General features: G+C 36.5%; 2 protein-coding genes across 5 annotated transcripts in view; one reads left to right on the top strand and one right to left on the bottom strand.

Moving 5' to 3' along the window:
- CEP126 (centrosomal protein 126) overlaps window positions 1–862 on the bottom strand; it is a 37,872-nt gene extending 37,010 nt beyond the window's left edge. For 3 of the 4 annotated variants that reach the window (XM_030269816.4, XM_030269824.4, XM_030269844.4), the window contains exon 1: window positions 399–721. In XM_030269816.4, the coding sequence (XP_030125676.4) occupies window positions 399–493 (95 nt within the window). In that variant the 5' untranslated portion in view covers window positions 494–721. The other variant, XM_072927423.1, reaches the window with a different exon arrangement.
- Window positions 863–3,950: 3,088 nt separating this feature from the next.
- On the top strand, window positions 3,951–15,942 carry ANGPTL5 (angiopoietin like 5). The gene is made up of 8 exons (XM_002198063.6): window positions 3,951–4,183; window positions 5,867–6,014; window positions 6,990–7,093; window positions 7,472–7,565; window positions 8,336–8,436; window positions 12,734–12,854; window positions 14,197–14,382; window positions 15,489–15,942. The coding sequence occupies exons 1-8, from the start codon at window positions 4,082–4,084 to the stop codon at window positions 15,806–15,808; spliced, it is 1,176 nt and encodes a 391-aa protein (XP_002198099.6). The 5' UTR covers window positions 3,951–4,081; the 3' UTR covers window positions 15,809–15,942.
- The last annotated feature ends 9,974 nt before the right edge of the window (window positions 15,943–25,916 follow it).

The raw sequence follows: 25,916 nt of genomic DNA, 5'->3' as shown, positions 1-25,916 counted from the left end.
ATCAGTCCTGCATCATGCCAGTAATTATTTACGTAGTACTGTGCAGGCAGATCTTAAGAGTTTGTGTCAGTAGTTCTTACTACTAAAATTCAAAAAACAAGAACCCACAAGTTAGGATGGAAAACACTATACTTAGTGGCATAATCTCCCAAAAAAGGGAAAACAAGGAAACTCCGAAGTGGCTGGAGCAGTCAACTTTCCCACGGCAGTTTAAAACCCGCAACGTGCAAGTTCTAATTTGAAGACACCCCTGGGGCGGTCCCTGACCGCGGAGCAGGGCGGAGGCTGCGACATCGCCGCCCGGCCCCGCCACCGCCCCGCACGGGCCCCCCGCGGCCGCGCGGCCCCGGCCCCCTCCGCAGGCTCGGCCGGCCCGAGAAACGCCCCAGCAAGGATACACAAGGACGCTCTGCCGCCCTCCCGCGCGGTGCTGCGGGGCCCCGGGCAGGAGCTGCCCCCGCGCCGCCCCGCCGGCCTTCCCGCCGAGCTCCATGCAGCGCCGGGCCCGCAGCGCCGGGCCTGCCCCGCCGCGCCGCTCCGCGCCTCCGCCGCGCCGCGTAGCAACCGGCGGCGCCGCTTCCCTCGCAACGGGGCGGGGCCGCGGCGGGAGGGAGCGGCGTGGCGGAGAGGCCTCGGCTGCTCCGCATTCGCTGCCTTCGAGGCTGGCGCAGGGGCAGGGCGGGCCGGGAGCCGCCTCGCCCGGCAGTCCTTATCGGACCGAACTCACTTTCATGGCAAGCCGTGACACGGTGCCAGGGTGGGAGCCACGGGTGCGAGTCGCTCCTTACTGTCCCGTCCCGGCGGGAGAGCGGTGCCGGACACCCTGCAGGGACGGTGCTTGGCTCCCGCTGCGCTTTCCATCCTCTGCAGCGCGGTAAACCGCGGGATGACCTCTAAAAGCCCCAAACACACGGGGGCCGAGCGAACGCGTTCTCGTGGGCAAACCCCGCCCCGGCTCCGTGTGCGGGCTTTGCAGAGCTCGGCGGTGCGGGTGCTTGTTGAAGACTTGGAGATAACACCATAAACTTTTTTTTTTTTCTTTTTAAACGCAGGATGCAGAAATAACAGCAACAGCCACCACCAAAGATGTTTTGTGCATCAGTTGATGCACAAAATGATGACTGTTAAGAAAAAATATTTACAAGTCCATGAATATAGCTACACAAAGAACAAAAAAAAAAAAAAACCCACCACCAACAACAACAAAAAAAGAAAAAATTCAGTTTGTTCTTATGACTACAAAACCTTTTTTTTTTTTCCTTTTATTTTATTTTCTTTTTTAAGCAAAGCAGGGTGTGTTGTCTTGGGATATTGCCCTGCCTTGGATGAGCTGTCAGCAACAGGCTAAATGCCTTGGTGATTTCCTGGCGAGACATTTCTTGGCTGATGTATTTGAGCTTAAACCAATTCTTCCTTTTTTTTTTTCTTTTTTTTTTTTTTTTTTTCAGTGTGCAGCTGTTCTATGTCTTTGACTAGGAAGGTAAAAAAAATAGTACTCCGCATTTGTAAAATACTTTTCTCCACAGACCCCTCCCTCATATTTGTAGCACAGTTTGGGAAGTGGGTGTTGCTGTTACCATTTTATGGTCAAGACCAGTGGTCGGCAGGTTGCCAAATGTGTTTAATATTTATAGTATCCCAGTTACTGCCATTTAGAAGATCACCCTAAAATGGAAGTCTTTCAACTCTGCTTCAGAAAATCAACCCGAAATTCACTATTTCTTTGCCCCATCTGTTCTGTTTTGTTGCAGAATGGGGAAAAGTGGTTGCCAATTTACCACTGTAGGCTTTTCAACCCACACATACACTTAAAATCCCACTTTGCCTGATAAAATGCACTGTTTCTTTTAGGTTGCAGTAGAAGGCTTTATCAGGATGGAGAACCGAGTCACCCAATCAGAACTGAGACAGAGCTGGGAAATGGCAGAATTTGGGCCCATGTCACATCACTTCAACCTACAAGATTGAAGGTCATGGTCAACTCATGCCACTGACAGATTTTGAGCTTCCTTAGATTTGCTGAAAATTTTCATGTAGTACAGCACAACTTGCAACTTCACCTTAAGATATCTACTGAGGTTCAGAACTTCCTCAGTGTTTATATATATTTCTATCTTTCTCTTGTTTACTTTTTTATTAAGTCTTCATAGTCCTCCTTTATGGTTATTGGATAATTTCTCCTCATGAGTAACCTCACATCTTTCAGACTGTGGGACAAGAAGGTGACAAGCTGAGTGCCATGTAATTCAGAAGTGTATGATTATTCTGGGGCAGCAAGAAACCTGATCTGAAGTAGTTACAGAATGGAAGGTCCTGCTCTGGCAGCTAGTTTGAAAGAAGTTTCATAAATTTTGCTTTGGGCTGGACACTGATATTCCAGTGAAGGATAAGATCAGCTTTTAAAACTTTGAGGGATGTATTCTGAATTTATTACAAGTCTTATTTGAAGGCTGGAGCATAGCTGTGCTGCTGCAGGAACGCATTTTTCTTTCCTTCTTGTTCCAGTGGAGGATTAATCTGCTGATGCTCTATAGTTTTTCTTCAAGCTGTGTAGGCAACTGCATGGGAGAAAATAATGTTCTGACTATTTTAACCATTCCTGCCTGAAATTTGTCACTCTGTCTATTGATGTACATAGAAAGAGGAAGAAAAACTGTTAGCTTGCCCTTAATGTAGTATATAGAGAGCTATGGAAATCTTTTCACATTTTTCCTGAGACTGAACTAATGATCACAACCTGCATCTTCTTGAGAGAGCATCAACTGATGCACTAATTAAACCCTAGTAATTCTCACATTGGAAAACTATTATGTACCATGTGGTACTTTAGGAAAAAAAAATAATTTTGAGAAATACAGAAGAGCCAAAGTTGCTCAGAATTTCACAGGCAATTCAATATACTCCTCTCAGTTACAGGTTCTTAGTGCCACTAAGCTATTAATTTTTAAAGAAAACATTGGATTAAAAAGTTTATTAATCCCCACTCCCAACAAATATTGGTTGCTCCCAACAAATCTTAGTAGGAAAAGTTATTTCTAGTGTATTCCATCTTTAGATAGAGGTGGAGATTAATCACATTATCAAGCCAAATTTGGAACATTTTCTTCCAGTGTAACATGCAGGTTAACACTGTATTTTAAAGATCCTTTAGACAGTGTATTTCCCAGTGGTACATTGCAAGCAGAGATTTCATTTATTCAGCCAGATCACAAACAATTTAAATTATATAATGTGTCTAAATTTGACCTTTCTGAACTTTTTTTTTTTTTTTTTTTTTTTTTTTTTTTTTTTTTTGCTTAGACTGTCAGATCCAGTTTTAAGATACAAAAGTAGTGGAATTGAATGAAATCTGTAAATGCCTCATAGTTTTAATTAAGCTTCTGTGGACTACATTTAATTTTCTTCTTTTTCATGCCATTCTCTTGTACTTTGACTTTTTTCAGGGATAAAAATCATTTTACTTAATGACAGTCTCAGTACCTCTGTTACAATGGGTGGGCTACCAGTGAAACCAGCATACTGCTATTATTCTCCTGGTAAAAGATTTTTTATGTAATACAAAGTACTAATTTAAAATAATGTCTATTCAGTTCTCTATTTTGAAATTACTTTGATGACATATTCCAAAACTGCCTCCACAGCCTGTTCTAGTGCACTACCACCACAGCAGTACAGACTCTTTCATTTTAATGATAAAAAAACTTGGTAAAAATTCGAAAACATCAAGTGATACTAGTCTTTCTTTCAAGCAACCCAGAACACTCATGCCAAATATACAAAAATGCTCAAGAATAGCATAGAAGAAAATCTGTCAGAGTTTATGACAATGAAAATATAGTGTTTGATGTGTCATGTAGAGGTGATAAGCTGTAATTTTCCTTCAGGATTCAAGTAGTAATATATAAAATCTACTGTGCAGTTCAAATGTGGTTTATTAAATCCAGGCAGTAAAGGAGTGATGTGTTGGCTGCCCTTTGTGCTGTAGACATTCCCAAATAGTTAGATCAGGCCTTCATAGTGTACAATTCTTTCCACAGAAATTTGAAACCCATCAAAACATTTGCATTTCTTCAAGTAAAAGATGAACCACCACTTTAGGGTAACTTCATTTATTTGTCTTAATATTTTTTTGTTCAGTTTAGGAGAGACTGTAATAAATAATGGCGAACCTTGTTCACCTAAGGTAAGATTTTCTATTACTTTGTTCAGATAAGGTAATGAATGTAACTGAATGATTTATCAGAAAAGTGGCAGATGTTTTAAAAATATGGATTGCCTTATTCAAGATTGATATGGAAATACAAAAGTATCAGGTATTTTCAGATAGAGAAAAGAAACTACATTGAAATTGCAGGAATTCAGAATATTAGAACATTTTTGAGTCCTGTATCACAGCTCAGTTGTTATGTCATATTTTTTATCTCATCTGCATGACTTTAAATGCAGAGTAACTATTGGTTTTGGCAGAGTTAGTTTTTGCTTGAATTGCCAAGATCAGATTTAATTGCTTGTTTCATGTTGGCTTTTGTTAAAGATAAATATTGATTAAAAATGTTTGCTTAACAGTGTTTAATTGAACATCTGGTGAGTAGCTGTGATAGCCCTGAAACTAGCCATACTTTCAAGTGTTCTATTTATAAGTTTCTAGAGATCTGTTTATAACCCTTGCATAATTTTTCTTTCTTTATTTTGTGCTTATTTCAAAATTAAAGAAACTTATTCTTTTACTTCTCTGTCATTCTCCTGGCACAAAATGCAAATGTATTAGTAATTCATAAACCTTTTCTTGTAAAATTTCTTTGTATAACAGTTTTATGTAATTTTTACTTTCATTTTTTAAGAGCAAAAATCAGGGGAAAAAACCTTGTTCAGTGCTTGCTGGTGTAGTACCAATTGCAGAAAGAGAAAACTGGAGCAGAAAAGAACAACCATGATGAAGATGTATTCAAGTCTAAATAACTTTTGTTTTTCATTAAAATCTTGACATTTCTAAAGCATCCTATTTACATTTGAAAACACAATGTATAAACATACTACAAATGATTTGCTGAGATGATGAAATCATCAAAGACTCTTACGAAAATATGTTGCTTAGTCTTTTGACAATGACACATATTTTGGGAATTACTTTTAATAATATATTTAAGTGATGATTCAGAGGCATTCCCTTATTTTATGTCATATGGCACCATGGAAGAAAAATTATTAAATATGGAAATAAAATTTTAAAATAACAGTAATAGGTGGAACTACTTTTACTAATGCTAAGTCCCATGAATACTGTCCCTTTATTATTTCCCCTATAAGAACATTTAAAATATTGTTTTACTGCTGAATTGTTCTGCACATCTTCTCATGACTGCTCGTGTGCATAAGTTAAAAAGTTATGCAATTACTTCCTTGATCAATGTCTAAATAATAAATTTAAGGACTTTCAAGAGTAAAAGTACTTTGCTAGTATGTGGTAAATCCAAAAGCTTTCTCCTTTCCAGTGAAAACAAGTTCATTAGCATTTGAGTTGTCCATTGGGTGTGGTAATTCCTAAAATGCAGAATTTGCAAGTTCTTACCTCCCACTTACAGTGCTTACAAATAGAGTACCTCACCAAAATGGTGGTGGTGGTTTTTTAATTTATAGAGGTTTTTCTTTACCTCTGACACTACTTTTTTTTTTGAGAGGTATGGCTAAGCAGAGAATATCTAATTGGTTTTCTTCTCAGCTCTGTCAATTATTGCTTGATTAAGATTTTAAAAAACATGTTTTGAAGGAAGTTCTGTGAAGCAATATACTCCATTTTGACAGACTGAGCTATTTTATGCGTGCTTTATGTTCAATTTATTTCCCCCTCCGTTATTTGGTACAACAGGACACAAGGAATGTTGGACCTGTGGAGGAACCACTCCAGGCAGAAGAGAAAAATAGATCTGCAGATATTTCAAAACAAAAAGAACAATGCCTTGTACCATGTGATGCTCAAGCTAAAATTTTACGAGGGGACAAACATTACATGTGCAGTATGTATTCATAAAGAATACTTTTAGTGATGAGCTGTGCAGTGCTATGCTATGCAATCCTCTCCTCTGCTATGCTATGCTGTGCAAATTTGTTTTTTAATCTTGAGCACATGTGACAGCCTTGTGACCCTGCTGCTCAAACTGTGTGTTGTCCATAAAATCTGAGGTACCCTTTCTTAGGGATGCAGCTGGTGTCACAAAGTATAATCATTGGTGAAGACAGGCAAATCCAAGCAGCCACACAACCCACCTACAGCTGTTGCCCTCTGAATGTCAGCATTTCTCTCAAGCAGAGAGGAAGAGGAGGATGTCTGTTCCTCATTTAAACGTCATAGCTGGATGTGGGGGTGTAAGTGGGATGTTAATTAATTAGTTAGTTACATGGGAGTAAATGTGTACTTCACCTTACTTTTATGGAGGCTCACAAAGGATATTCTCTATGCACTGGCTTGATAAACTATACAGCAAATTATACAATCAGCCTCTGAAAATAATTGTGCAAATTCTTGTTTTTCACATATGATTTGAAAATATATATTATTAATTATATGCCATTATGATGATCATTATGATTTTTAGCATCAGGGCAAAAACCAGGAGTAGGACAATGAATGAGCAAATGTAAGGTGACAAGAAACCTTATATATATCTGCCTTTTATCATATGCATTTATATTTCTATGATATTCATTAATGAGTTGTCAAGTTTTCCCAAGGAGAAGATTAATTTCTTCTCCAAAACATGAGAAGAACCATCACTTCTTAAGATGTCTGTACTGCAATCAGAAAGTCTGAAGTTTTTAGCACCTTTGGCTTTAATCTGTGGATTCTGTATTACTTTCATTTCACTTTTAGGTGCTGTAAGGTAAAACACCTTCAGTATTCACTTAGATGTCATAAATAAATATGCTGTAATTTAGTCAAGAATATTTCTAGACTTATGAAAACAAAGTGGATGAACATATTTCTTTTGAAGGAAATTTGCAGAACTCACTTGCTGAATATGCCAGAAGTACAAAAAAACTGGTAAGAGACATGATGGATGATCAACAATCTTCGCTAGATTACCTTTCTAATCAGGTACTTTTTTCCTTTATTATAAAGATTTGTATTTTTTATTTCTTACATCAGGTGTTATCGTTCTGAGGAAAAATAGGGGTCATTAAACCATTAAATTGTCATTAATTCACCAGGATTAGAGTGTCTTATCACCAGTCCTTGTACCTGTGGTAGAGTGTGACTTCAATTCCTGTGAGGAGTGGTAAGCACCCCATTTCACAGCTTAGTGTCATACATTGCAGTAGGGAAAGTGGAGGACCATCCTTCACATTGGTACAAATTGCTACGCATCACAAAACTTAACTTCACATTATGTTTACTAGGAGTCAGGAAAAAAATCTTTAAAATGTAAAATTTCTCATTGCAACCTAATTAAAGATCTTTTATTTGAATTTGCAGGTAAATGAACTTATGAACAAACTTCTTCTTTTGAACACTGTAATTCTGAGAAAACATCTGGATCCACTTCCTTATAAAGCAGTTCAATCTCATGGTAAGTATTTTTCAGATGTAGTCTTGACACCTTCCCTTTTCATCTTTGTATCTTGAAAAGGAGTTAATTAAAGCAAAGGTAATCAATTGTACATTGACATTTATCCTGTGTTAGTAATATATAAACTCTGTAAACTTAATAAACTGTTTGAAAGTTTTATCATAAATACTGCTTTAAATAATTTGCAATTGAGAACTCCAGGCATCCCATTTAGCATGCTGATTTTCATGTAAAACACTAAGTATGATTTTTAGCTAGTAAGTGATCTGAGGCTGCTGAATAGTACATTCTTTTGCAATGAAATAAGGTGTGCAATGCATCTGCAGTATCCTTCTTCAAATGGAATATTTTTCATGTGTACTTTAAGATGGAAAGGCCTTTACAAGTATAAATATCTGTAGGAAAAAGACTTATTTTCTCAGATAATATGTCTTTTTCACAGTACAGGTGTTATAAATAAAATGAAAAAAATCTGTAAATTTACCCAGATACATAATCTTTATTTTCATATAGGTATGTATCATATCTATTAAGATTAGAAAGAACTGCGTCAATACAGTGTCATTTGTAATAACTTAGAAGTGGAATGGTGTTTGGAGAATTTTAATTTGCAAGATAAATTCATGACAAAGCATGATTTTAATGTTTTCATGAGAAGAAAATTATATTTTAAGTAATTCACGCCACCACAAAAAGTAATTTTCCTATATTAATCTGTTTTTTTAAAAATATTTTGCTCATGAACTTCCTTGAGTACCTTTTCTCTGTAGGTTTGGACTGCACTCATATTAAAGATACTGTTGGTTCCGTTTCAAAAACTCCAAGTGGTCTGTACATTATCCATCCAGAAGGATCAAATTATCCTTTTGAGGTAATGCATTTATTATTATAGTCATAATTTGATTGAGAATATACATTTAGTATATATTTAATAGACGTAAAATGTTTTCCATTCATCCTCAACAGATGAATAAAAAATGTATTAAATCATCTGCACATGTCTGCTTTTACTATAATTTTGACAAGTTTAGTATTTTCTACAAAGAAATTTACTCTCTGTCATAAGAACCCATTGTCATTGTTTTCATATGCAGTGAAAAATACCAGAAGAAAACCCAAGGTGTTTTCCAGCACCTCCTGGATATGGAGACAAGCTGTTCTTTTCTCTTTTAGATATGGAAAACTGAAGAGCGAGTGACTGATCCATTTGTCTTTTAAGATGGGACTTTTAGATTTTGAGTGATTCTGCTGTGTAACATTGCCTTGTCTTGTGATGGGACTCTGCTGATGCAGATTCATCCAGGTGTAGGTGCAGATGTGCCTTGGTTTGAGGAGTAGAAACCTTGTCTGAGTATCATTACAATCAGTCTTGAGGCACAGAGGCATCTAAAATTGTGGTTGTCCTATCCAGTTTGCAGGATTTATATTCCTAAACCAAGGATATATATCCCTAAAACAAACTGCAACAATCATGCTTCTTATCACTGCCTATGCTTTATGTAATTGCTCAGATTAATAGTGCTCATATAGAAGTAGGGAATTTTGGGTTAATTTCCTCAGACTCAGAATATTAAGATCCTTGCAAACACAAGGAATATTTTTTTAATGCGTTTATTTCCATTTCATGTTGTTCTATTTAGAGAAGGCCTTATGCATAGTCGAAATGCAGATACGGCATTTTCAAACCTTCAACTTTGCCATACAGGTTGAAGTCATTATTTTTTGAAGAAAAAACAAGGAATTTAAGCCAAATAATAACTAGCAAAGTTTAATATCTAACTTTATGTGTAACTTTATGTGTTCCTTTATGTGTAACAAAGGAAGGATGAATCTCTTTATTTCTGGCCAAGTGGAGCCCTTCAAAAGGCTATAAAAAGGAGCTTAAACTGGTTAAGAAAAGGTTTCAGAATTATGCTGGCATCCCGAAAGAAAAAAATGAACTTGATTCTACAACCTTTGATATAAAAACCTGTCATTCTCTCCATACAATGCAGTGAGCTCAGGAAAATGATCTGTAATTCATCGTTAAGTCCCTTCCATGTGAAAGAAAGGCAAAGACATTGCAGTGTTCACAGAACAACCATATTTTTAGTATGAACAAAGGCTACCATAGGAAAAAAATGCATCTATTTCAGAATTTCTTCTGGATTTAGCGTGATTCCAGAAATACAAAAGAAAAATCATAGCAATTTGATTAAAAGAACAAGGTAACAATAAATAAGGAGAAGAATGTTTGCAATCATGAGTGTCTCATTTCTTGTCTGGTAAATGTTGCACGGAACTTGAAAGACAGTGCCGAAAAGCTCTCAGAGAAAAAATTTCTAAAATATGTCTTCCATAAAGAATGTTATTTTAAGGAAAACTATTTAATGTGAATTCTTTCATGTGTTGAAGCATAAAAGGAGTACAATAGAAATGATAGATAGACAAAAATATCACGACATTAGAATATGAACAAGAAATTATAAAGCATCCTTTGGAGGCTAATAGCTGAGTTCTAAATGTCCTGCAGACCAGCAAAACAAGAAAAAATACAGAGGCAGAAAACCATAGTAAGAAACTAGAAAACAGGAAACAAAAACCCAACATGAAACAATTTATTTCAATGAGGACCTTTGCAGCAATAAGATGCCTTTTTATGCAATGGAACCTAAATGAAAATATGTTTAGAATAATATGCATAAAGATATCAGTGAAATGAAAACTATTTAGAAAATGTGATCCCATTCTTATTTGTCATATTTGATACATCATGTTTCCAAAAGTGAGTATAGATTTTGATGCTTAACTTGGGCTAATTGAACTCCAAATGCCAGGAGCAATAAGAATACCTATCTTTAGTGATAGTGGCAGGTTTCTGTCACCTCTGAAAGTTACTCTCAAATAGGCTTTCTCCTGAGCATTTATTCATGAGGTGATTAAAACCAATTTTACTTTTGGAAAGATGAACCATGACCAATTTCTGATACATTTTTCAATCAATAAATTTAGATCAACGATATTTCTCAGGTGAATCAGACACACTAAACAGTTGTTTAGAATATACCTCTCATACACACTGCAGGTGGAAAGGGAAGAAATATTTAGTAGAAGTGTCCTCCTTCTCATTTAATTTAGGTTGTACCTGGCACAATCATGCCCTTCATACCTGTCATGATATGAGATAGAGCAAACTGTAAAGCAGATGAACTATTATAAGGCTTTACAATTCCAACATTTTCATAAAGCTTTAAGAAAACTACACAGCTATAAGTGTATTTTTCTGTATCAATCTAATATTTTCATTTAGCTTGTGTATGTATTGGGGCTGTATCTAAGTATCTGATGATCTTTCATGTAGAAACATATCTGCTCCTTCTGTGAATTATCAACATTCGCACTGATTTATGTTGGGCTGAAGGTTGTGACCAAGTGGGCTCCTCCTCATAGTATTTCTGAGTCATAGTCAGAGGGGTAGCCAAGCATGCAATCATCTTCTCAAGACAGTGGATGAGGCAATAGGATTATTTTTATTGAGGTTTAGGTATTTTCATCTAAATATTCATTTTGGAATATTCTGTATTTCTTTTTATTCCATTCCTATCCTCCTTGGGTAACTGAGATAAACATGTGCTTCTCCAGGGAATAAAGGTCAGATTTTTTTTTTTTTTTATGCACGAGAATCTTAGTATGATTCATTGAGTATTTGTTTTGCAAGAATTGCCTGAAGTATCTTACTTTAAAATCCAGGATCCCTCAGGCTGTATTAGATCAAATTGCAGCTCTGTCCCGTTGCTTTCTTGTCATTCATTCAGAAGATATTGTTAAATCACAGAGGCTCTGCCTACGATGTCAATGTTTTCCTGCTAAGGAGCAAGTCTGGTTTCCTGAAAAATATCTGGCTACTACAGGCCATGGAGGTGCAACATATAATGCTCAGTCTGTCACAATTTTTTGTTGAGGGTTAAACTGACTTATATCTAGTTTCCACTTTAATCAGCTGGCTGAGACTGCAAATCTCTCTTCTCTGAAACATGTTTCATTTTGTACATTTCCTGTAATGTCAGAACAATTTCTTACTTTACTCCATCACTTGTGCATCGGCTTAGTGTTATCGCAGCCAACATTATGTTCTGAATTTACTTTTGTTACCGCAAGAAGCTTACTGGCTCACTAGCCATAGGCAGTTTCCAGGTTAATTCTCCTGATATTAGTCACCTTTGGAGACAAAAATGAGTACATTTTCAAACACTAATTATGGATACTATTCCTTAGAACTACATTGAATATCTTATGTAGTACAGCGTATAACTGTGCAAGATGATCTTTCTAAATTAGATTCCCAGACTTTATAATCCCAGTTAGAACTGATCAAGATTTGGCACCGTGGATATACTTAGGAAAGTCAATTGCAAATCTTAAGTTAGATGGGCTGAGGAGAAAACATGCCACACAATGTGATATTCCAAAGCAGAGCAGATGGCAGGTGGACCACTGCCATTTGACATACTGCTGGGCACAAATTTTAGCAAAGACTCATAAAGACTCATAAATTTGAGAGTTGATCTTATGCATTCAGTGGTTTCAGGCAGTTATATGTTCACATTGGGACTTCCCTGGATTTGGGCCACTTCTTATGTAGAGTTTTTTGCTGCTGCAAATTATTGTTATATGCTGGGTTATTGCTGTTACTGTTTTCCATTTCCTCATCCTTATTAAAGGCTCTAAATTTCCCAGGCACCACAAACACAGTATTCTCTGGAAGAAGGCATGGTGGTGACAGAGAACATATAAGCAGTTGTGTCTATTTTGCTTTGCTGAAATAAAAGTTTTTTCAGTGTTGCTACCTGTATGGATGATATGTTGCAAGTTGACATGACATTGCAAGTTGCTTCCCTTTCATGCTATAAATGTTACAGTGACATTTATCAAAGCTTATTTATTATATCTGTTATGAGCAGACTCTTACAGCAGTTTCTACTGGTTGAAGAAATATCCAAATCAAACATTCAACAAGAACATATAAGAAAGTACTGCAGCTTCATTTTTTTTCCTTAGAGCTTTTTTAAAGGATATTTGAAAAGTATGTTACTTAGCAAAACTCTGAATAGTCCACCTTTATTTAATTAGAATGTGTTTTTCATAAAAGCTGCTTCAAGAATGCTTAATCATATCTATATTTATTTTAGGTTTTATGCGACATGGATTTTCGAGGAGGAGGATGGACTGTGGTTCAGAAAAGAACTGATGGAATTGTTCAGTTTCAGAGAACATGGTCTGAATATCTGGATGGATTTGGTGACCTTACTGGTATTAATTTTAATACTCTAAAGTGATTTTATGTGAGCTGTATTCCACTAAATTGCATGGTAGTTTTAGCAGAATGAAGTTCTTGTTTCTTAAAAGTCTTATTTTTACTTAAGGATTTTTTCATCAGATCTGTTGTGTGATCTTCTCAATAATGACTATTATCCCACTATAGTCTTTAGATATTGCAGTCTCGTTTAAGAGTGTTTAAAATACTATATTTTCTGCTTGAAATAATAGATTGTATTTCCTCTCTTTTCAGATTTAAAGAAAAAGTGCCTTTGTTGGTTTGAATCACTTTTGCAAAATATTTCCTTAGAGCAGAGAAAAATCAATAATATTTCACCATAGGGCATGCAAAGCTATTAACAATGGAAATATTTTAGTAGCATATACCAACACACCTGAGATATTAATTTTTTATTGCCACCCATAAATAAATCTAAACCCATTTGCTTTTTCAGATGTTTATCTGAAATTGCAATGGAAGCATGCAGCTTTTCTGTACAAAGAAGTGCAGCTCATGTGAGGCTACAAGTGTGATTTATGGAGGCAGCAAATCTTGACAACAGGGTTTAAATTTTGAGAATAGGGTTTGCATGTTTTTTGCATTTCATAGAGTGCTAACATTTATCATTTCTCAGTATTGCCCTTAGGAGTGCTACTGAGTTCTGTTCATGCAAGTGGATCTTTAGCACATTCAGTTTTTGTGGTCTTCTGTCGTTCCCCCCCTCACGCAGCCCCCCGAATAATCCAACTAGCTCAGAGATAAGGGGCTGTGAGGGGAGGAATATCAGGAGAAGGGTAAAGATATTCAAAAGAGGCTCTTACCCCAGGAGGTTGGTACAGCTCTCTTTATTCTGTGGTGTCCATGTGAAGAGTGGGGCAAAAGAGAGCGAACAGGAAATGTCAGGGGTCTATATAGGTTTTGCACAGGGTGGGCTTTCCTGGCTCTCCGCCAACCCCGTTGGGGCAGGAAGGAGGATCCAGGGGTTATCTTGATCAGAGTCACAGGGTCCCGGGGAAGGGGAAACAGAATGCCCATGAGCTCACTGAAACAGTCTTCTAAGATATATTGCAGACAAATATTTGAAATCAATCATCTGGGCAATTTTCTAAAAAATGTCACGGAATAAAAAAGGATGATGCACACGCGGGTTTTCTTAGGGATTTCCTAAGGAAATAAGAAGATTACTCTGTTCCTTCATTAGTCTTTCAAAGGAATATAAGCATATCATGCAACTTTATTTACATTTGGTTCAGGAATGAAAGTAAAAAAACAGGAACAATCACTTTCTCTTTTACAGTTTCCATTTCTAGACTATATATTATATTTCTCTTCAAGGAGAATTTTGGCTTGGACTGAGGAAGATTTTTGACATTGTAAATCAAAAGGCCACTCATTTCAGTCTTTATGTGGATTTGGAATCAGAAAATGACAAGCATGCCTATGCATCATATGATGGATTTTGGATAGAGGATGAAGCATGTTATTTTAAGATCCATTTGGGGCATTATTCAGGAAATGCTGGTAAGAACTTCCTGCTTTGAAGTGTTTAAAGGTAGTTGTTCCCTTTCTTAATATGAAAAAATTGCATCCAAAATAATAATAATTAACTTCAAAAATTTTATTTCTAGAAATATTTATTTCTAATGGGTTTTTCTCTGGTATATAATAAACATTTATGCAGATAATTTTTTAATTATATGCACAATTAATTTAATTAATTATAGATATTATTACTGCTATGCCTGTAATAAAAAAAAATGGAATGGGTTATATAAAAAATAAATAACGGATTTTGTGGGTGTTAGTGTTTATTTACCTAATGTACAATTATTTAGATGCCTATTATCTCATAACAGATGTTATTGGCAGTCTTCTTGATGATGCTTTGGATAATTCAGAAGTGCCCAGATAGTCATGTACAAAAGATAGAGGAAGCAACTGAGTGGAACAAAGCTGGCCTACAGTGTATAATAGTTGCTGGGTGATACATAGATACAAATTAATTCCAGACCCCCTTAATAGAATAAATATATTAAACGTGCAAAAATTTGCATTAAGCATTGCATCATGTCTTACTGCTTTTTTCCATGTTTTGCAAGAATGGTCCTTATTATCAATTAAATAGTTACTTTCTAAAAGTGTTGGTGCTCTACTCTGTATTTTTGAAAAATACAATTTCTTCAGTAAGTTCTTTAGTAAGACAACAGAGACAGTAATAACTGACCTTTTTGTGTTTTAACAATTCCATCTTGTTTCATGACTCACTTTGTGACTTTGGGCATGTTAGTGGAAAATCTGAAGTTTCAACCCTTTTTGTTTACTTTTTTCTTTGTCTGTCTTTCAGAACAGAAGCCTTTACCTTCATAGCCAGCATGCATTGCTAAAAGCAACAAAAATACAGGAATTTAATTGAATTTCAACTTCTTCCATATTTCTCAGCATTTTATTCTTTTCTTTCCTGCATCTTCTGCACTTTTACATTTCATTAGCTGGTGCTCTTGAAGCGCTTTTGAAGAATTCTATTTTTCTAGTAAATTCAGAGGAAAAGTTTGCACAGTGTACATCAAGTAAGAAACATTTCTCTGTAAATAACATTTTTATCGTTCTGTTTTATCTCTTGTACTTAGGTGATGCATTTAGAGGATATAGAAGAGAAGATAACCAAAATTCCATGCCTTTCAGCACTTTTGATGTTGATAATGATGGATGCAGGCCAATGTGCAGTATTAAAGGACAGCCAGTAAAGAGCTGTAGTAACTTCAGTGATAACACCGGATGGTGGTTCAACAAGTGTGGCCTTGCAAATCTTAATGGTGTTCATCGCTACACAGGTAGATTCCTTGCAACTGGCATTCACTGGGATACATGGACAATGAACAAAAAACCAGTCAAAATTAAATCAGTATCAATGAAAATTCGGAGAACCAATTATCCATATTTCCATTAATATATGAAAGTAGAAATATATCTCTCTTTGCAATTCAGTGAAATAATGTATCACTACAATCATAAATAGTTTTCATCTTCACTCGAACAGTTCAGTCTTAAAACTTTATTAGACATTTCTATAATACAGTTACTAAATTTTATTATGAAATGTCAGCATTTATAGTGTTCCAGCTTGAGGAAGAAGAGCCTAAGAACTGGGTTTTCAGGAAAAGGATTAAGCTGAGGGTCTGTCAGCTTTTATTCAACTGCTTCTTAAAAATTCTCAGAACCAGCAGAAAAAATTATAAAAAGAAGTGTAATGCTGACTTTTGAATGTGCTCTTTCTATGCTCTCTACATATCTAAATTGGCAGGAAGTTTTAGCAAATTTTATTTAAAAAAAAATATGTACCTGCCATTTTCATTGTAATATTTTGGAAAACTACTACATCTTAAGTTAGATTTCCGGCATCAGCTTTTGTTTCTATATTCCTTATCAGGCAAGATAACAATTGTTTCAATGTATAAATAAGGTTTTGTATATCATAATGGCCCGATTTTTATACAAGTATTTTTGATAGTGACATTCAAGAACTAAGACCAATTTTATATTTAATTTTCATAGTCAATGTATTTCATAATCCAATTTTGACTCTACCATTGCCTATTTCAGAATTGACTAAAAATTCAAACTTTTTTCCAAAGAAAATGTATAGCTTTTAATATAACCTGTGCAGTTTTAATTTTTGGATATATGGGCCTGATCTTATGTTTTTCATTCTTAATGGCTGTCACTTCATGAATGATCATGTGGTAATGAATAAAACCAACTTAAAACTAAGTTTTAAAAATGAGGATTGTGAATTCTTTGAATTTCTGTCAGTAAAAATAGAAAAATATCAATAAAAATGTGAATATTGTCAGTACAGTGTTTCTTGAACTTAGCATCAAATCTGTAGCAGCTAGGCATGATATTTCTCATCTTTGCTTCAGTTTCAGCAGACCAGCTCTGTAATATCATGTGGAATGAAAATAGTTTAAAATTCCATTAATTTCCTCTTTGCTGTTTTTCATTTTAACCAACCATAAATACACTGAGCAAAGACCATCATCAAATCAGAACCACCACAATTTAGGACTTATTCCCAAAGATTTATGTAGCCATAGGAAGAAAGGGAGCTTTTCATCAGGTATGTTACAAGGTTAAGGGGGAGAAAAGATTCTTCCTTTCTTGTCTATTTGACTAGTCTTTAACAGTTGGAAGTAAAAGTTGCTAAAAGCAGAAGGTTTCCTCCCTGTTAGAGAGAAATTAAAGAGTGTCCTTATGGGGAGGCTAATAGGAGAAGCACGGTAGGACGTAGCTTGAGGAAAAATACCACAGGCCTTGTAGTGAAATGTGGATGAAAAATTAAATTCTACAATTCTAATAAAGATTTGCAGGGAATGGTTATGTTTATTTACAGCATTGTGGACGCATGTCAGGACTCATTGCCCTTTAATGGACATGAGTACCTCTAAGAACTCTTGATCCTTTTTTATTACTTTTACTAATTTTTATATGCATAGAATTTTACCATAGGTTAATGCATATTTATTTTGCTGATTTTATATTATATTTACAGCTAGTTACACTTGTACTCAGTTTTTGTTAGAAAGTACAGAAAGAATTCTTGGGTGACTTTGCCCTGTCTGTTTTAAGGTCTGAGGAGTCTTTCTTATTTCTTTTTTTTTTTAGTGTGGAAATTTGCATTTTTTTTAATTTAGCTGGGGTAGTTTTGCTAGGGCTGCAGTTATTAGACTAAACAGCATATTTAGTAAGCTTAAAGTGGCACATTTCACCTAAATTTAAATGGATTTTTGCTTTGTTAACTTTGTCTCAGTAGAGGCATGGTAAGAAAGGGTATAGGTCCTGCTCTTGGGGGAGACTGAATTCTCTGAGCACAGTGGGGGTTTGTTTTTGTCAGACACTGAAGTCTTTGAAATTAAAGGTGAAGAGATTGTCTAGTACACCTTCTTCAGCCTGCCCTCACACCAGCCTTATTAGGAATGCAGCTGCTCTGAACAGCAGCCTGGACCCAGCAGACTTATAAAGGTAGATGCTTAAATGAAAGAGCTTCTGCACTAAGATTAACAAGCACTGGAGCTTAGAAAGGGTATTAATTCTGGCTACAAGTCTGTCAGTGGGTAAATTTCATGGAAATATAATGGCTTTAATGAAACTTTGATGGTGTGGCCTCTGTTCTGATAACCAGATCTGAGCCTGTGGGCAGGAGTCTAAGTAGGTACTTTGGATGTATATAGCTATATTCTACTGACACCCCGAGGCTGCTTTTGGCTTAATTAGAATTACTGCTTAAAAATGAAGGTAGTAAATGAAGATTGCAGAATTGTGCTGGCAGATATTACCACATTTAATTATGAGGTTTAATCTCTCCTTTGTCAGCATTGGCTAGATTAGCTGGCAGCAACAAATCTTAAAGGAGATGGACCTGAAAAGATAATTAAAGAATCATTCTTGCAAATATACATTGTTCTAAAATGTAGAGTATGCCTAGAAAATCAGAGTGCTAGAGATTAGTTGGCAGCTTCTTGCATATCTTAAATACAACAATGAAAAGAGACCATTTTCCATGTGATTGATGGCTATTTTCTTCAAAGGTTCATTCAATTTCCTTCCTAGTAAAAAACAAAACAAAACAAAACAAAACAAAACAAAACAAAACCCCAAAAAACCCAAACAAAAACAAAAGAAGGAAAACAAATAATTTCTTTAGTTAAACACAGAGAATTTTCAAGGACATTAAACTGCTTGCAGGGACCTCTGTTTCATATTTGCAGCTGATGGTTCCCAACTGTCATAAGATAGCATAAGATTTGTGTGGCCATTTTTAGGACTGGTAATCAGTTGTTTATTTCCCAAACAGTCTTCTTTCAACTATAATATAAGGGAACATGTAGGGTGTAGCATATTAAGAGGAACCAATTGAGTGTTTCAAATAAAGAGTACCTTGGTTTAACTGCACTTAATATCTTCTCCAGGAATGATACTTTAAACTATGAGCAGTTGCCATTAAAAGACACATAATCTCTGACACTACAAAACTGCACTTCTTTTGTTTTCTTTTTCCAATAGTATGCCTTCAGTTTGTAAATCTCAGTTTGGTGAACTCAAATTGTTTAGTTATTTGACCATTCTGGTCACAAGAAACCTTTCTGGTGACTTTAATTTTGTTTTGCATGTCTCCCTCTGAAGTATGCCCTGTATTGTCCCATTGGCAAACTAGAAGTCTGCAGAGACAATACCTTGGCACGGAAGAATTGCCTTGTGGGATTTCTGTCAGTATGGCTGTATAGAGAAATTAAGTTATTTACAGAAGGGGTACTGGAGACCTGCACAGCCAGTTACAGGCTGGGTATTGATCTGCCAGTTGTTCTGATCTATAAACAGAGGATGCACATCATTTAGCTGCTCATTGTAAAATGAGTTAAAATTGAGGAAAGAAAAGCATCTATGGCTTTCAATGGACACAGATTTTGCTGACATGTTCTATATTTATCAACCAGAAGCTAGGTTGTTACTTTACAACATGTTCTAATGAATATTTCTTTTACAGAACAGAGCAAATGATACTGTACTATTCAGAATTGTACAAAGATATAATACAAATATAGAAGGGAATGGTCCTTTAATTACAGGAAGCTTTTTTGCTCCATCATTTCAATTTTTAGCTCTGTGTGTGTAGAAATCACACATGAGCAGACAAATATGGGTATGTATTTCCAGTGTAATTCTCAGTGAGACAGAAGGCTGCTGATACTCGTATCAAAGGCGCTCACAATCATGTTTTCCATGTGTTAGCCTCCATTGATTCAGCTTTTATCCAGCCTCATCTGATCTGACAGTTCTGGGCTTTGTGCTTGTGGCAGGGGGCTCACAGCCGAGGCTGTCTCACACGAGCTTCCAAACGCGGCGGCGCTCGCGGGGCAGCGCCAGGGGGCGCCAAAGCGCCGGGCGCGCCGCCCTCGGCTCCTTTCTTTTCTTTTCTTTTCTTTTCTTTTCTTTTCTTTTCTTTTCTTTTCTTTTCTTTTCTTTTCTTTTCTTTTCTTTTCTTTTCTTTTCTTTTCTTTTCTTTTCTTTTCTTTTCTTTTCTTTTCTTTTCTTTTCTTTTCTTTTCTTTTCTTTTCTTTTCTTTTCTTTTCTTTTCTTTTCTTTTCTTTTCTTTTCTTTTCTTTTCTTTTCTTTTCTTTTCTTTTCTTTTCTTTTCTTTTCTTTTCTTTTCTTTTCTTTTCCCTTTCCCCTTTCCCCTTTCCCCTTTCCCCTTTCCCCTTTCCCCTTTCCCCTTTCCCCTTTCCCCTTTCCCCTTTCCCCTTTCCCCTTTCCCCTTTCCCCTTTCCCCTTTCCCCTTTCCCCTTTCCCCTTTCCCCTTTCCCCTTTCCCCTTTCCCCTTTCCCCTTTCCCCTTTCCCCTTTCCCCTTTCCCCTTTCCCCTTTCCCCTTTCCCCTTTCCCCTTTCCCCTTTCCCCTTTCCCCTTTCCCCTTTCCCCTCCCCTCCTGATCATCTCGTCCCCCCACTTAACCTGACACTGTCAGATCCACCACTAAACCATGTCCCTAAGCACCACATCTACACATTTTTTAACTCCTTCAGGCATGGTGATTCCACCAATTTGTTTCAATGCTTGACCACCCTTTCAGTGAAGAAAATGTTCCTAATATCCAACCTAAACCTCACCTGGCACTATTATGTTCACAGACATTGTCACCCTTCACCAAAGGTTTCTGTAGACTAAATCTTGTTTTGCCTTGATAGCTTCCACAGGTATCTGCTCTAGGCTGCCATCAGGTGTGAGGCTTGCTTGTATGGATGTATGGATGAAGATTGTGCAGTTGGAATATGTGGGATGGGTAATCTTCTGTAAGTGCTCAGAAGCTGCATTTATAGAGATGGATGTAGGAAGCACTTCCTAGTTAAGGTGGGATGGATAAGCTTTGGCTGTGGTTTAATGTCACTGTGCTTAACTCCTCCTGTGCCTGGGTGCCTGCCAGACCCTCATTCCTCTGATGCACCTGACTTTTCATGAAGAAGTAATGCATGGCATTTCTTAGGCAGGCATTAGAGGACAGTTTGACCGGGTGCTGGTCAGAACACTCTTCAGATCAGGACTTGTGAGTTCACCATGTACCCACACTAAGGGCAGAGGGAGAAGATGTCACCCTCTCCCTCCTCGTGCCTCTTTTCCTGGACCATGTACAAAACATAGGTTTGTGTCCCTCAGCTGAAACAGGGCTGCAGAAACTATGAAATATAGAGGAAAATTAAGTCAATTTTTCCAGTCTCAGCTGTTTTGTGGTATTTAGCTGCAGACAAAAAAATGTCAAAATCCAATTAATTTTCTACAATGAACACATACAAAATAGAAATTTTTTTTTCTTCTTCTTTTTTTTTTTTTTTTTGATTGCAAAACTAAGTACGCAAGTTATGAAACAGAACTCGACACAGGCAAACAAGTACAAAACTGAGTATTTAAAAAATAAGGTTTCATATTTTATGTCTCCTGCCTATGACAACAGATTCATTTTTCTATTTCCAGCTGTTTCAGCCTCATAATATTCAATAAGGTCCTCTTTGTTGCAAGGTTAAAAATTTTTCAAACTTTTCTAGCATTCTGATTGAATTCTGATCAAATCACATTGACAGTCCTTTAAAATGCTGAGTAATAAATAGAAGTCAGCAGGCTAGAGTTCAAAAGTTGAGAAGGTCCTCACAATATAAAAGAATATTTTGTACAAAGCTTTTTAGCTATTACAATTTTAATAGCATCTTTCTTATCCAGAAATTGTAATCGGAAGAAGAAGAACACTCTATTTTCTAGTGAAATATTTGAAGGACTTCAGCTATGTAACTTTTCAGATTTTGCTTTATATTCTTTTCCTAATACCTTTTCAGATGCTCCAACTATTTTTCTAAACTTTCTTCCTGTCCTTTTAAAATAATAATTACAAGACATAAGCAGAAGTAACTCCTGCATTCTAATGGACGTGAATGAATGATTAGTGTTTATCATCCTAAAACTGCATTCTGTTTGTGTGTCCAGATTTTTGTAGAGGGAGGTCTGCATGGGCACTACAGGAGTGGCTTCTGTGAGAAGCTGCTGGGAGCTTTTCCCATGTCCAATGGAGGCAATGGCATCTGGCTCCAAGATGGACCCACTGCTGGCCACAGCCCAGCCCACCAAAGGCAGTGGTAGCACCTCTGGGATAATGTATTTGAGAGGGGCAAAAACCCCTGCAATTCTTGTTGTATATTAATCAGATCACTTGTAGAGCTTGCACTCTTTTTTTTTTTTCCTTGGGATTAACATCAGGCAAGCTGTCATCAAATTCTGTCAGACAACCTGCAGCCAGAGAGAGAAGTGAGAATATGTGAGAGGAACCACCCTGCAGCCACCAAGTTCAGGGCAGAAGGAGGGGCAGGAGGTGCTCCAGGCACCAGAGCAGAGATTCCCCTGCAGCTCCTGGTGCAGCCCATGGTGAGGCAGCTGTGCCTTGCAGTGCCTGGAGGTGCATGAGACCTGTAGCCTGTGGGAGACCCCACACTGGAGTAGGTGAATGCCCAAAGGAGGTATTTTTCTGGAAGCTGAAGTCTCAGTTTAGGACCCACAATTAGTAAATCAAAGCAAAAATTTTTCACTGAAATATTTATTTCAATTTAGTATGGAACATATTAGGGCAAGGTGTTCCTTTGACTTGTATTTATAGAGTGTGCTCCAGCTATGTTATAAATTTCTCTATTGAATTGAATAAACTGTGATTAATCTGCTTCACAGAAGCAGCTGTAAAATAATTTTAACCTAAAAGGCTGTATCTTTCTATTCACTTTGAAAAATGTACACGACAAACTTTTATTTGGTGAGTTGGTCGATAATTTTATGAAGGGTGACTTAATTTATTTTCTGGGCTGTAATGAAACAAGATTTAAAACTATAGGAAAATTCCACAGTTGGTTTGGACAAAATCAAACATAATTTCATTGAATAGCTGATGCTGTTCATTGAAAAACCTCTGTATTTTTCTACATCGCTACTTACAGAGTTACTGAAGACAGTAATTGTATGTATGGATTCACTAACAGATGCAGTTAATATCATCAACAGCAGGTACAGTCCAATTATTTACAAACTTGCTTTCTCAAATTACATCAGAACAAAATGCTCAAGCTCAGATTCAACATTTTTAGAAGCCACCCAGGAGCAAAGAAAACTTACATTTATGCATCATTGAGCCAAATATGCCTTCCCTGATTATAGTTAAAGGAAAAGACTCTTTAGGATAGGGACTCTGCCTGCATGGAATTTTCTAAGTCAAGGAAATGAAGGAAGGACATAATAGTCTGCTTTAGGCCTGCTTCATGGTAGAGAGCCTTGCAATGCACTGAAGCATGTAATCTTAGGTTAAGAAATGGGTGTTTTTTTGAGATCATACTTTCAAAACCCATTTTAAATGGAAGTAAAGTATGTTCTTCTGTAGTTTATGTTTATTATGGAATCAGGTTTGCTGCTCACATAAATATGTGATTATTCTTGTTGCTGGATAGGCAGATCTCAGCTGATGCATTTGGTCCATTTGTAAATTGCATAAGGCTTTTTTGAAGAGGCCAATCTTTAGAAAATGTGAAGTTCCTTAACTATTAAGTAAACACCAAAATATTACAAGGTTTTTGATGGTACCTCTATGAAATAGTGATCATTTGAGTCCTTTACAGATGTGAGTATAGTGAGTTGATTAAATTCTTGAGGAATCCTTGTTTCTGAATTTGCATACCTATGCAAGGATTTTCTTCAGGAATACTGAAAGCATTTTAAGGTGTTTGCTTCTTAAATGGCCCTCTGTACATGATTCTTATAATATTAAAAAATTTCTTTTATTACTGGTAGAGCATAAATAAATAACCTTAGTGGAACTGACAAAGTTTCAGAAAGTTTTCTGTCCAACTGTTTTTCTATTGAAAAATACTGGGTTTAGAAGCTTCTGGAAGCTTATTTGCTATATTGTTTTCTTTTAATTTGCTGATTTTTCATCTGCGTTCTTCAGTTGCTCTTCTCAGAAGCTCAGTGTAACCTGAGGTCTGGCAGCGCAGATGAGATCTCTCTTCATCTCTCTGCCTCCTCAGTGTTCTGACACATGTTGAAACCCTCTGATCCACACCAGGAAAATCATCTGCTCCTTTTGTTTAGCTCTGGTTCTTGCCTTTGCTATTTTGTAAGTCTTTCTAGTTTGTTTCTAGTCTCAGCCTGTCCATCAAATCTGGTTCCTGTGAAAGGGAGAGGATGGAAATGCTGTCTGGAGAAACAAGGCACAGGTGAAACATGTACTTTTATGCCAGTAATATTTTCCTTTCAAGATTATTGTCCTGCTCAGTACTCAGGTACTCTTTTGTATTCTCTCAGAGATACTAGTACAGGAATTGGCTAATTCTCTATGATGTCCACCTTAGGATTAACATGATGATGGAGAAATCCCTGTTCTGAGCTGATGATGAGCTCGTTTGAGCAAATAGAAGCCATAATAGCATAAGGGGGTTATTATAAACCTGGGAGTCCAAGGTGAGTGATGGAGGCAAGACAGTGAAATTTTAAGGTGCTGGTATGGAGACGCAGAAAATTAGCTAATGGAGAGGGGCTAGGAATCTGTTCCATGGGTTAACTGAGGACAGGTAAAAAGGACAAAAGAAGGTGCAGAGGTATCAAGGAGAGGACTGAGCCAAAGGTAGTGCAGAGAGGTGATGGATGAAGCAGAACTGAAGAATAGACTACAGGCAGCACTGTTTTTGAAGAATTACAAAGGTGAGGTAAAAGAAGTTTGAATCTGTTGCATAAATGGAAAGGATGCCAGTGGATGCATGGAAAAAGGCAGGAGATGTAATCTTCTGTAGCTCTGATTAGAGAGATGAAGGGTGTTTTGATTTCTAAACCAAAATTTTCTCAGATCTTCAGAAAAGAGAGAATCAGCTTGGCTAAGCCATACGGCAGCGTCAGTTATATACATACATACATGACACTCAGAGTTAAATGCTTTTCTTTGAAAATTATTGACTCTGGGAAAATATTCCTCATAAGGTCTCATTTGTCTGTGCATAAATGGGAGAGTTTCCCACTGCTGTAATTTTCTCCTGAGGGTTTATCCTCCCCTGTCCACCAGTTTTATACCTACTGTGAACAACAGTTTTGTATGTTTATTCATTTAGTTGAACAAAATCTGTAATCAAATACCAGATCCTCCGGACTGAAGGACCATGTGAACAGAGAATCTTGTTAATACTGGGAACACTGATTTGTCAAAATACCAGTGACAGTTTGAAGATACTTGCTCCTTATGTGAGTCATTTCTAAAACAAAAAAGCACCATCAATGGAATAATTAATGAAATTTAAGACAGCAGATCCCTGAAGAAAAGAAGTTAAAAAGTGAAATTTAATTCTTATTGCATTTAAAATAAAATTAATACAAAAATACATTTAATTAATTTTTGTTTATATATAATAAAATATCACCTCAATACAGCTTGTATCATTAAACAGGAAAATTGTGAGGTTAATTTTTCACCTCACAATAGTTTGCCTATTATAATGGTAAAGGAAAAAAAAAAAAAAAAAATAGAAATCCTTGTAGAATTGCCCTGAAAAGAAGCAGGTTTGATTAAAAAAAAAAAAAAAAGAAAAAGACAAGAAATGCAACTTCATATTCAGGAGCTCCAGAGGAAGATTTTGATATACTAGTGCCAATGTTATAGTGCTAAAAAATAACACTAATGCTAAAAATAAAAATGCTAAAAATAAAAATGCAAAGATTTTATGAAGTGTTCCTATATATGTATATATGACTATGGATGTATATAGCTACACAATTCTCTATATGGTTCTGCATAAGTGTTTACATAGATATTTTTATCAAATGATCAGAGTGGGAAAGATGTAGAGCAAGTCACTTGAAAATATGTGTGCGTGAGTAAATATTTTATGACAGCATATTTTCTTTGCAGACATACACTGCCTCATACAGTGGACCAGATGTTCTGACAGTGTTGCACAGATCACTGTTTTCTCTTATATTAATTGATCAAGCTATGGCT

The sequence above is a fragment of the Taeniopygia guttata genome, chromosome 1, assembly GCF_048771995.1.
Source record: "Taeniopygia guttata chromosome 1, bTaeGut7.mat, whole genome shotgun sequence".
NCBI lineage: Eukaryota > Metazoa > Chordata > Aves > Passeriformes > Estrildidae > Taeniopygia > Taeniopygia guttata.
The sequence above is the reverse complement of the archived record's forward strand: the minus strand, read 5'-3'. Positions and strand labels throughout refer to the sequence as shown.